We start from the raw sequence: 10,871 nt of genomic DNA on the forward strand, positions 1-10,871 counted from the left end.
AATTATTCTTACAACATTTCTGTTAATAAAATAATTTTCAAATGAAGTAATTAGTAATGGCGTTGTAGTTTGATAATAAAAGTTGTAAATGAAAAGCGTATTTTATTCTGTTTGCGAAAACGTATAAAAACAATGAATTCAAAACCGACGCAGAATAAGAATTTTGACGCAGTTTGATGCTAACGTAGGTCTTAGTGGTCAGAGCGCGTTGACGGTTTAAAGAGGCTTCAGCATCACGCAGTATCCCGCACACAGCAGGGTAGGCAGAGGGAACTTAGTGTTAAGACATTCCGTTCCCTAATTTCCGCCGAATTCTGGATGTATTGCGTGTTGAATGGCGGAAGTCAAAGCCGTGCTTTGCCTCGACACCAGAGCGAAGAAATAAAGATATAACCCCCAACCAGTCACGTTTACAGTCACACCTGGTGCCCCTATATCATCACTGGCCTCATGGTTATTTTAGTTAATATATAATAGGATTATCTTTCCCTACTGATCTCTAAAAATTCAAACTGCAAGTTTAATGACCAAGATATCATTAAATACGCATCAACATCAACATCTTGGTTAGGTTAAGTTATCATTGTTTTATGAGATACTTCAAATAAACTTTATTTATAACTTAATAAAATATTGAGTTTACAGATTTGTATTCATATTTCAATTACTGTTGGTCTCTTGGTGTCCTTCCCAAAAGAACACCAGCTAGTACTCTCATAAGCAGCCCGTAATCCTCTGGCGCTGCCCAATATTTTTTTAATCATCGTTCTATCGTGCTGCTTAGTGCTTACACAAAAATACATGCAACTATTTGTTACAATTGAAAACAAAGACATTTTTAAGATGTTTTCCCGCTTCAGGATATCGAGGCAATGCCTACTAATTATGACAAGTTCAAGAGTACCTAGTTACTTTGTCCTCGGCGAGTAGTAAGTAAGTATTTATTATTGCAAAACCATTGATAGTATTGACATTTATATTAATGTTGCACAAGATATTTATCGTTCAGGGAAAAGATTGCTAAATATTAAATTTTTACTTCCTAATTTGACCTTCGCAGCTTACGAATATTAAGTTGTCGTCGAATATTAAGTGGGTACTGTTAGGTTATTAACTCTAGTGTAGTATGTATGCGTAAATACTAATTACCTAAGGAAATGAATTAGATGTATTTTATCCACCGCCAGCTTTATTTATTCTGATGATTTCCATTATCCAAAAACGTTCACAAATTTAATTGTAAAATTTCCAAAAGCTAAATATATTTAATACTCTTATATGTCAATCTGTATAATTCTACTATAATTACTCTAAAACATCAATGTATAGAAAACTTGGGACATCCAGACAATGTATGATATATTATGAATATTAATGTCCATTACATACTTTATTTAGGTGATGATTACAATTCCTAAAATGTACTTACGAGCTGCAAAATCTGTAGTAGCGGTAGTGTTTCCATGTGAGTGTTTCCAGGTCAAGAGTGTTTTCAAAAAGCGCATCTATCTCCACCTCAAAGGCCGGCTACGCACCTGTAGCTCCTCTGGTGTTGCACGGGGTCGTGGGCGGCGGTGATCACTTACCATCAATTGACCCGAACGCCCGTTTGCCTTGTTTTTTTCCATTAAAAAAAATTTATAATAACTATCCGAAACATAAAGTCAGCATTGTATAGAAATATTTGTTGTACAATTTCCCAAAAGATTTCCAACCACCATCTTAATCACTTATAAGTTATCCTAATTGTTTTGAACCCTATCGAAAACGTGTAAAATGTCTTGGAGCGGCAGTGAAACAAAAACACCGATATCTTAAAAGAAATATTACAACTTGAAGTAATAGGCGATTGATAAAAAATTATGCCGAATTTTAAAAAAACAGAAATATAATTCAAACTAACGAAATAAAAATTCGTAATAAAATCTAGTTCAAAATTCATACATTTATAAAAGTATCCCAATATTAAAATAACGTAAAAATTTTACTCTTTTCTTAAACTAATAACTAATAATACGAAGGCTGTTATAAGGTAACTACATAAAATTTATGCTATTATTTAGTAAACATATCTGTAACTATAATACTTGTTCACCTTTTTTGTTCCCTTTTTTAGAAATTTGTAACGAAAACTGTAACGAAACAAAATAGACATGTCATAATGTCCGAATATTGAACTTACTAACTATATGACCTTTAGTCGTAATTGTCATTTTTGTGCACGTTCTGAGCGTCTTCTTAGCGTCCTATTTATAATTTATTTTAATCCAAAATGTCCACTGTAAATGTCATACATGGCTACTATACATAATATTTCACTGATATTTATGTATTCATTGTGTTCTCTTTTTGGTCATATTTCAACTATATAATTTGAATTTAAAAGCTGTAGTTAAGTAATAGAAAATATTTAATAACAAAAACCAGACTGACATATTAGTTTCAACTTTTAAAATACATATGACATTTGGATAAACCTTTAAAAATATTAACAATAATTTATATTAGTTATTAGTTTTGAAAATATCAATTATAAATATTAAGTTAAATTATGTTAAACGAAGTACGACATTAAAGAGAGCAAAAAAATGCAAAATAATATATATTATCATTCACGCCGAGGTACATGGTTGTAGTCATCAACGTCATAAATATAAAGAACTATCCTCATTCAATCACAGTCGATTCTCAACTCTTATCAAAAGCTGATACTTTTATTATTAATTATAACTGAATCTTTAATATATTATACAACTACAATGAAGTTCTTTATGATATACGTGTTTTTTATAAGCATCTTACACTTAAGGGCCGAAGAAGATTTTCTACGTAAGTACAACATTCTTAAATTTTTTATAGTACTAAACAAAAAAAATAATTAACGATTTAAGTAATATTCACATTATACTTTTCTTTATAAGAGATCTATACAGGATTTTAATTTTCGTGATATCTTTCGCCTTTGACACAAATATTAAATTTAAATGAGGACATTTTATGCTTATTGTTTATGCTTATTTATGTTTTGCAAAGAAATGTTTCGAAATGAAATAACAAGCTAACTTAAGCTTCACGCTGTATCTTGCAAATAGAAGGGTAGGCAGAGGGAACCTGGGAACCACTAGGTTCCCGCTCCGTTTTTCATTAAGAGACTTCCGTTCCCCACACTGAGACGAAGTACACCAAGTCCAAACCCTTCTGAAGATTTCAAAATCATTAATGAAGCCGAAAAGGCATCCTTAGTGCCGGATCCTGGCTGAAATCTATATTGAGACTCAGAGACTGTACACTCTCGGCCTGAGATCGATTTTACGCTCGAAGAATTTCATGCTCTCATAGTTTTAAGCACTACTCCTTTCCTGGTAAAAAATATGAACACACCAAAAGATCCCAACAATTTCTCGGATTATCTCGTCAAAAGTTATTGGGGCACAAATTATAATCAACATAAATCATAACCTAATATATATTTTAAATAAGATCTTGAGGACTTCGAAATATTTAAAAAACTAATTAATTTATAAGATTTTTTTAACTCCTCCTATTGGCTTTTTAACTCCTCCTATTGATATAATAATAATTCATATATATTTTTTTCTTAATAATAATAATTATAATTTTATGTGATAACTCACATAAAATTATTATACCATCGATAATATATTTAAAATATATGTTAAGGAGCAAAAAAGCTTATGCTTTTATGGATTTACATTGGCTACCTATATATTGTAAACTGGTTTTTTAACTTTAACCGCAAAGATTAATTAATTCAACCGCAAATTCGCATTTATTTCGACGCATTTTGTATAAAGACAGTGTAAAACAGTCATAAAAAACAATGTAACATTAAAACTTTATTACCACCATTACGATGTATATAAATCTTAATAAGCTATTAGTAGTTTAAAATATTAGATAATATGAAAGAAAATATATATTTTTTAGCTTCACGCTGTATCCCGCATATAGCAGGGTAAATAGAGAGAACCTAGTTTTAGGACACTCCGTCCCCCTTTCGCAAATTTTAAAGTGTTGAGTGGTGGAACCCTGCGTCGCGATTTTAAAGCGGCATTTTAAAATTATTATTTTTTAATCTTCGTGAAATAACATTTCGACAGTAAAAATTAAAATTTTAATATATTCATATACAAGCCAACTCTACGTCTATGTAATTTATTACCTTTCGTAATTATTAGATTTTTTCTCGTCCCGCGCCTCTAGAAAAAAATTAAATATGTTGTACACGATTAAGTATCTCATATCACGTATTTTCTTAGAACACTGTCAAAGCAATATGAAGTAAACAAATGATTTACTGAGAACAAGGTGATTCTTTATCATCAGTTGAATTTATTTAACCGAGTTTTAATTCCAACTTTACATAAATAAAGGTGAATTAAATAACTTAAACTACATAAACAAGGCGTAGGGTAGAGTTTTGCCACAAAACTAGAAATAAAATAGAATAAAAATATTTCAATTGATTTGCAATGTTAATAACGCAGCGAAGGATAATTTTTAATTATTTTGCTTTACAATTCTGATTTTTTATTTAATTCCATTTACTATTAAAAATTGTAGAGTAAGATAGAAAAATTATATAAACTTGCTAAGTTTATTATCATAAATTTGTAAATTATAAATACTTATATTTTAAAATTTTTAATATATAAAATTTTCTAGTTATTTAACAATATTTATAGTACAACGGAGTTTTTTATCACTATTGTTTACAAGGAAAGAAATTATTTTAATTATTCATTAAGCCTCAATTCTTTACTCGTGCTCTTACTTGATTCATTTCATTCTATTGTAACCTATTATGTAATATTATATTTATGTATTTCGAAAATATTTGTGTAGATAGGCAGGCAAGGTCGCATTTTTTTTTGGATATTATAATTACTTGCGTAGTTCTATAGGCCTTGTGTGTATTGGTATATTAAAAACAAATACTTGCATTGGCAAATAGTAAAATATGAATAAATTATCTTATAATAACTTTTGACAGTGACAGTCAAACTTGTAAGTACTAATTTAATAAAATTATTATTTTTTTCAACCTGTTTACTAATATAATAATCTGTACCACTTCGAAATATGATCATAATTATTCAAAGTTTATTCGCTTCAATTATTTTAGAACTGCCAACCTGTTTTCCCAGGATATTTATTTCTTGCCTCTTGTTATTTGCTTGTATAATTTGATATAACTATCAACAACGACATGTTTTTGGATGAATTCTGATATTACTCGACAAATTCCAAAAAATAAATAATTGATTAATGTAAAAAATATATTAAAGATCATAAAAAAATTATATTCATACTATTAAGCATGTTATCTTGTGGTATTATTTTTATAATTAATATTGGTTATAATAATTGGTTTTCATTATTGGATTCTGGCAAGCTTCCGTTCACATATAGAGTTTGTTAACATATAGAGACACTCCGTACCCCATTCTGGAGGCATTGCGTGTTGAGTGGCGGAACCAACCAATCAACGTCACCCAAAATGTACCAATGTGCACTATAATTGCTAAAACGTGATCAGCAGAAGGCAGGATAGGTTTTTTACCGGTTGTTATGTATCAATTTCATAAATAGACTCGTCTCTGTGTAGACAAACTGGAATATATTAGAACTCAAGTTGGTCTTAAGTTAGCTGTCGAATAAAGACCTCGTTTCAAGACCTCAGAAGGGAGAAGTCATGTGACGCGAATCCCTGACTGACCAACAAGTAGCAATGCAGGCTATGATAGTTCACATTTAATCAGCAGAAGATAGAGCACGTTTGTTACCGGTTGTTTTGTACCAATTTCATAACTGAGTGAGAATTACTTAGAATTTAAATTAAATAAAGAACTCGTTCAAAACTCTTAAGCTTCTTGCTCTTTCAGTATTTGAGCAAATATGTACCTACTTATATTATCAAATTACTTATAACTTTTGCATTGATTACAACAATGTGTTCAATGACAGCTACTTATAACCTAGCAAATTCGATTTATCATTATTAATATTATCAATCGAGAAAAATCTATTGATTACATCCAATACTGATAAAGCTTTTTAGAGTATTATAGTCATATTAATACCAATACGTCATCACATATGTCATATTTTGTCGATCACATTTCAACAAACATATTATATACAAATATAAAATGCAAATGGTTTATATAATAAAAACCTAAAGCAGTAATGGCTCAATCAAGTAAATATCCTGTAATTTTTACTAGATTTTATATATTATCTATTAAAACCTAATATTTTGTGCATAGCGTTTTTTATTCAAAATAAAACTTCCTTTTTCGTAATTAATTAATATTTTTTGAACTAAAAACTCAAAAAAAAATATGTAATAAGCATGAAAATTTAAACTTTTTAAAATATTAAGCTAAAATCTTAATAACAAAGATCTTATGTGATACATTGACATGCCGAGCCTTGGCAAGAGTCCACAAGCCCCAATTTCCAAAAGTTTGAATGCCATTAATAAGCTTGTGGGTGAACTCTTTAGAAGGCAGCATTCTTTAAAATTTTCATATTCCTAACTGAATATTTTATAACTTTGTATTTCAGCTGACTACATGCATCCATGCTCAATGAATGACCCCAACCTTGAAAATTGTGTGAAGGAACAGATTCAAGGTAGCCTTAAACAATTCACAAAGGGAATACCTGAATTCGAAGTGAACTCAACGGATCCAGTGAACTTGGATGATATAATTATAGATGGAAATGGTCTCGTATTAAAATTTACAAATGCTCAAATGCATGGACTAAGTAACAGCAAACTTTCTCAACTTAAGTAAGAATATTTATTGTTCTATAATATATTCCTTTGGTAAGCTTTATTATTTTTTAATGAGAGGCCATCATGACGCGTGGGACAGAGTATGACTATGAAGCAATGGTTATGGGTTCAATCTTCATTTAAGGAAAATAATTCTTTTCATTTTCCTGTTCTGGAATGCGCCATGCTTATTTCTGAATATAGTAGGATAAGATAAAAATAAAGATTATCAGAATTAAGTATCACTAACAATAGTAAATAAAAGTAAATTATTGAATCGTTACTTTCTTTATAGTAAGTCCATTTTTTAAAAAAATGTCAAACATTGTAATCGGTATTCTCCTGTAAGCGAGGATGCTAATGATATGATATTAAAACTTGTCAGCTTGTGAATTTTGATAACTGTAACTGTATAAGGGAAGCATTCATTGTATGCAAATTAAACCATTGTGTATTGATTCAAGAAAATGATTGCAGACTTGAGCTAGGCGTGGAGGAGGAAAAGTTTAAAATAGGAATTATCGCAAATCTCAGTTTAACTGCTCATTACACTGCCGAGGGTCAAATTCTAATTCTACCTATAAGAGGAAAAGGAGATGCTCTCGTTGAATGCTGTAAGTGTATTTACTATTTATCTACTATCTTTTTAAACCTCCTTGCTGAAATGCTGACCAGAAGCGCCTAGTTTAAGTACCTTTAGTTTTTATTTTAAATTCAATAAATATCTCATTATCTATCACAATAAAGATATTTAGTCTTAATAGTATTTACAACTAAAATCATTTGTTAGTAATTTTTGTTGCAACAGTAAAAAAATGTTTAAATAAATAGGCATCTATTAAAAACTTTTCGTTCCTCATTTTCTATTTCTCATAAAAGTGCGCTATTGTGTATGGTTTTTTTTTAATTATAAAAGTTCTAACAATATATAAATAACTATTGCTATGTCCTTTAATTTACACGACAGGCATCCCTACATAATATATACATATTCAAAGTCATTACGGCATTAAGACAATTACGGCTTTGTTATAAATGATACAATTTAATTCATAATATTCATACGAATACAAAATAAAATTAAAATTGAATCATTAAAAAATACCTGTAGTATATACTATTAATAGCATCATTCTTAAAATAATTAACATATTTTTAATAACCATAATAATTACAGAAGCTACATAAATCATATTTTAATATGACAAGAGAAAGATTTATTGATATTTATATTGTGTCAGGAAATTTTTATTAGTAATTAAATATAATATATTAATAAGCAAAGATAAAGCCGTTTCCAATAAGTAACAATAGTATATCTTATAAATAACAATAATTAAATGACGTAGAAAAGATTTTCATTTATCTAATGCTATATAAAACAGTAGTAAATCTAATCAATGTTAGGTAATACATTTACCACGTAAAAATATTACAATATCAAAATAATTTAAGTTTGTAGTTTAAAAGAGAAATTTGAAAAGAGTTTGTCCATATTGTAGATAATAAAGTCATGAAGATATTTTTTTATAAATTATCTAAAGTACATACATATATTACCACCACCCTATTTTTATCATTTTTAGTGTTTATCTAATAATATAAAATTATATTAACTTTTTTTGTTTTGTTTTAGATGGTATCGAAGTAGAAATTACGACTAAGTTGAAGCATATAAAAGGGAAAAATGGTGAACATTATAAACTGTTGTCGCCCACTTACAAATATGATATAGAATCTACTACATTCCATTTCCAGAATTTATTTGACGGCAACAAACAATTATGTAAATTATTTTTGTAATTATTAATAATCTAGTAAATATTACTATAATTGTAATTTATAAGTAGTGTTAGTAGTATAATGAAAGAATTTAGGCCAGTCGTGGCGCAGAGGCACAAAGTGTGACTGTAAACGCGATTAGTTCTGGATTCGATCCCCACTCTAGGATATGAAATATTTATTTAAATGTATATTTTCATTTCTTCGTTCTGGTGGCGTTGAATTCCGCCAATCCACACCCAGTGCCTCTAGAATTCGGCGGAAAGTGGGGAACGGAGTGCCTTAACACTAAGTACCCTTTGCCTGCTGTGTGCGGGATACAACAAGAAGATGATTTAATTTTCATTTTTGTTTATATAATGTTTCTACACTTTTATCCTCTTATTTCATTTTCAGCTGAAACGACACATAAGTTTGCGAATGAAAACTGGAGACAAATTATGGACGATCTGGCCCCGCCAGCTATAAAGCAGATCGTGAAGACTATTGTGAAGAATATTAATAAGTTCTTCTCGAAAGTAACAATTGGACGTATTTTTAAAGGATATAAGCCAAAAGCTTAAACTGTGATAATAATATTAGAACAACTTAATTATTAGAACAACTCACTTAAATGTGTATATGAAGTGATCTAAACCCATACGATTGTCGAATAATTACTTAATGATTATTGATAAGAAACAATCTCTCCACAATTAATGAATAAAGTTTTTTTTTATTTGTATTATAAAATATATATATACATATTTTAATTAACTTTACCAAATTAAATAATATTTTTGTCTGTGTTATAGTTTTAAGTAAATTTTAACCTTTAAAATTTGACATACCTTTATAAGTAGTAAGTAAGGTAAGTTACCCAATATTAAACCATATAATTTATATAAATATTCTTAATATTATTATGTTTATTCAACTTTTTTATAGCTTGGTATAAAGATATCTGAAGAAAATGTTTATTTTATTTAAGGTGAATCAATCAATCCTTACGTCCCTCTGTCTTGCATAAAATAAGTATATGTAAATGTTATACACTGTTTTTTTTTTATTTTTTCCAGACGTCTTTGAGTGAGGTAACAACTTTATAAAATTCTAAAATATAGAATATATTTTTATACTGTATTATTATATAACACACAAAGTTGCGCAGTGACTTGTTTAAACAGAATTATAATAGAGCGACAATACTTGACGTTCAATTAGAAAAATGAAATCTTTTAATATAATATTCAAAATAATTTATCTACACCAAAAGAATAGCAATATAACCGTTAAAATAAAGCCGCGACTCGACAGATAATAACATGGTAATTAATCACAACAGGTACTCGTATAATATGCAAATTTATCATTATATATCTTTAAATATTCAGTTTTCATTGAAACACTTCCATTCCCACCATCCCCTTAATTTTGGATTTATTGCGAATTGAGTTACGGAACTTAACGCTCTCGCTTAACGATCCCCACTGGAAAGAGAAAATATTTTTTTAAATTTATATTTTCATTTCTTCGATCTGGTGACGAGACAAAGCGCGACGTTGGAACTCAACGCCACTCAACACGCTTCCAGAATTAGGGATTATACGCCGTAGATTTATTTTATTTTTTTAAGTATGTGCTATATTATGTGTGTGTGCTATAATTTTATTACAATAATTATAAGTATTACACGTAATGGGTATTTTAATTTGACAAAAAATCGTAGCATTGTTTTATTGTGTGAGTATTAAGGAAAATTTTAACGAAATAATCGTGGTGCATTATTTGATTTGATCGATATATCTATATGATGATTATTGATTATACTTAATTTTGGTCGATAAGCAAATAATACAATAGGGAATTATACAATACTAGCGACCCGCTCGAGGCTTCGCCCGTTTAAACTACTGAATTAGTTAATTAATACGCTAAATTACTTTGTGGTTTTTTTTTCTTATATAATATGTGCTAGCCGCGCATTTAAGATTTTTTAAATGTATAAATTATTAATACCTACCTATGGGTTACATTATTATAATTCCTAAAATAATTTTCAATTGTTTTGAAAAAAAAAATAACTCACGTAAAATGTTACATCATTTAGCATTTACAATAACAATTAATAAATTAAAACGAAAATTCAAACAAAATATATAACGTTTTTATATTCTACAGAAAAAAATTATAGATATTTTAAATTATTCCAATGGCAAAACTTTTACAATGTAAAAGTACTTATATCTAGGTAGATAATTAATAGTTTCAGATAATTAATGACGTGATATAATAAATTATCAAA

At 28.7% G+C, this 10,871-nt stretch overlaps 1 protein-coding gene across 2 annotated transcripts; it reads left to right on the forward strand.

The window, feature by feature from the left end:
* Positions 1–2,666: 2,666 nt before the first annotated feature.
* On the forward strand, positions 2,667–9,540 carry LOC146529947 (circadian clock-controlled protein daywake-like). Of its 2 annotated transcripts, none has more exons than XM_085200361.1 (5): positions 2,667–2,829; positions 6,592–6,820; positions 7,283–7,419; positions 8,442–8,591; positions 8,984–9,540. In XM_085200361.1, the coding sequence occupies exons 1-5, from the start codon at positions 2,760–2,762 to the stop codon at positions 9,148–9,150; spliced, it is 753 nt and encodes a 250-aa protein (XP_085056487.1). In that variant the 5' UTR covers positions 2,667–2,759; the 3' UTR covers positions 9,151–9,540. The 2 variants fall into 2 exon arrangements, with proteins under 2 accessions (XP_085056487.1, XP_085056488.1); XM_085200362.1 differs by lacking the exon at positions 2,667–2,829 and adding an exon at positions 5,968–6,223.
* The last annotated feature ends 1,331 nt before the right edge of the window (positions 9,541–10,871 follow it).

The sequence above is a fragment of the Heliconius melpomene genome, chromosome 17 (assembly GCF_056956725.1).
Source record: "Heliconius melpomene rosina isolate 202511_hmr_F chromosome 17, ASM5695672v1, whole genome shotgun sequence".
NCBI lineage: Eukaryota > Metazoa > Arthropoda > Insecta > Lepidoptera > Nymphalidae > Heliconius > Heliconius melpomene.

What these genes read in the sequence shown, in the direction of transcription:
- LOC146529947 (XM_085200361.1), top strand. Translation starts at nt 2,760, where the DNA reads ATGAAGTTCTTTATGATATACGTGTTTTTTATAAGCATCTTACACTTA. An exon ending in GGCCGAAGAAGATTTTCTAC is followed by an intron (nt 2,830 to 6,591) that starts GTAAGTACAACA and finishes TTTGTATTTCAG; the next exon opens with CTGACTACATGCATCCATGC. An exon ending in AGCAAACTTTCTCAACTTAA is followed by an intron (nt 6,821 to 7,282) that starts GTAAGAATATTT and finishes AAATGATTGCAG; the next exon opens with ACTTGAGCTAGGCGTGGAGG.